Source organism: Trypanosoma equiperdum (genome assembly GCF_001457755.1).
Source record: "Trypanosoma equiperdum strain OVI genome assembly, contig: ctg_1849, whole genome shotgun sequence".
Taxonomy (NCBI): Eukaryota; Euglenozoa; class Kinetoplastea; order Trypanosomatida; family Trypanosomatidae; genus Trypanosoma; species Trypanosoma equiperdum.
The window spans coordinates 333-1,417 of record NW_027123892.1 but is presented as its reverse complement, the minus strand read 5'-3'; the positions used below and the strand labels follow the sequence as shown (position 1 = coordinate 1,417).

At 44.3% G+C, this 1,085-nt stretch overlaps 1 protein-coding gene and 1 pseudogene across 2 annotated transcripts; both read left to right on the top strand.

Moving 5' to 3' along the window:
* Positions 1 to 261, top strand: TEOVI_000707800:pseudogene (annotated as a pseudogene). The gene has a single exon. A coding segment is annotated over exon 1 (261 nt).
* A 340-nt stretch (positions 262 to 601) lies between these two features.
* TEOVI_000707700 (uncharacterized protein) lies at positions 602 to 823 on the top strand (the record flags this gene model as incomplete). Its single annotated transcript, XM_067223356.1, has 1 exon — positions 602 to 823. One exon carries the CDS (start codon positions 602 to 604, stop codon positions 821 to 823), a length of 222 nt encoding a protein of 73 aa, XP_067079457.1.
* Positions 824 to 1,085: the final 262 nt, after the last annotated feature.

Sequence of the window (1,085 nt, the reverse complement as noted above, 5' to 3'; positions counted from 1 at the left end):
CTCTTCGCAGAATACAATTTCATATGGGTTCACATTTATCACAAGAGAAAAATATGTTGCCACTTGGTCTTGCATAGAAAAATGAGAGTAGGAAAACTCATGAAGGCCTCTTCGATGGAAAAAACAAAAACGAGAAAACAGTTGAAGAACATAATATCCCGCATGATGCACACGGCAGACGTACGAGGAAATTCTCTATTCCAACAACATTATCTCTTTTTGAAGATGGTGCGCCGACGACCTTTAAAGCTCAATACATGATTATTGGAGGAAACTGATTCGACTCACCTTTCATCGTATTCCATGAAGAGAAAACAACAGTGGCTCAATATATTTCTTAACAGCGAGTATGTCAATTCACCGAGTTATTTACCAACACCATCCAAATTATTCGCAGGCACCTCAATGAAAGATTGGGAAGCAATACCGTTTAGGGTTAGTGGGAAGTTATGAGCCCCAGGAGGACCAGTGGGCACAACCACATTTTTGTGTTTCGCAGGTGGAGGCGAGAGCAGTAGACTTGAAATTACAAACCCTTGAAGGAAACCCGCCCCCAAATGCTTTACGTATGCGTTGGTAACACGCCACGGCCAAGCACGTCATGAAAAGAATGAAATACACATTTCGATGTTTCGGCAAGTGGAACGCGCCTCGTGAACAAAACATTGCTGGAGGGAAATATCGTGGTCAGCTGGGGCGACGTTGCATCGACAGACAACCCCGCAGACGGCATTTCTTCGGGCGGGACGGTTATGCCCAGAAGTTGCGAAAGGGTGTGGGGCAGGTGAAGCACACGCTTTCAGCAATTCCTTGCCGTAACTAAAATCCTTAACATAACATATTGATTTACCATTTCTTTTTCAGCAAACGGGTCCACTGTTGTTCAATTTACGAGAGCAGTCTGCTTATCGTTTCCTCACCATTTTTTTTTTCGGCATGGGGTATGTAAGAAAATGAGTATTATTTTATCACCTTAACTCGGGCAGGCTGTTGGTGAGTTATAAATATCCGTGCAACCCCGCAAGTTGCTGCTAACTTATCCCACTCACAAGGAAGCTCACCGCAACCGCTCTCGTCATTCCCCA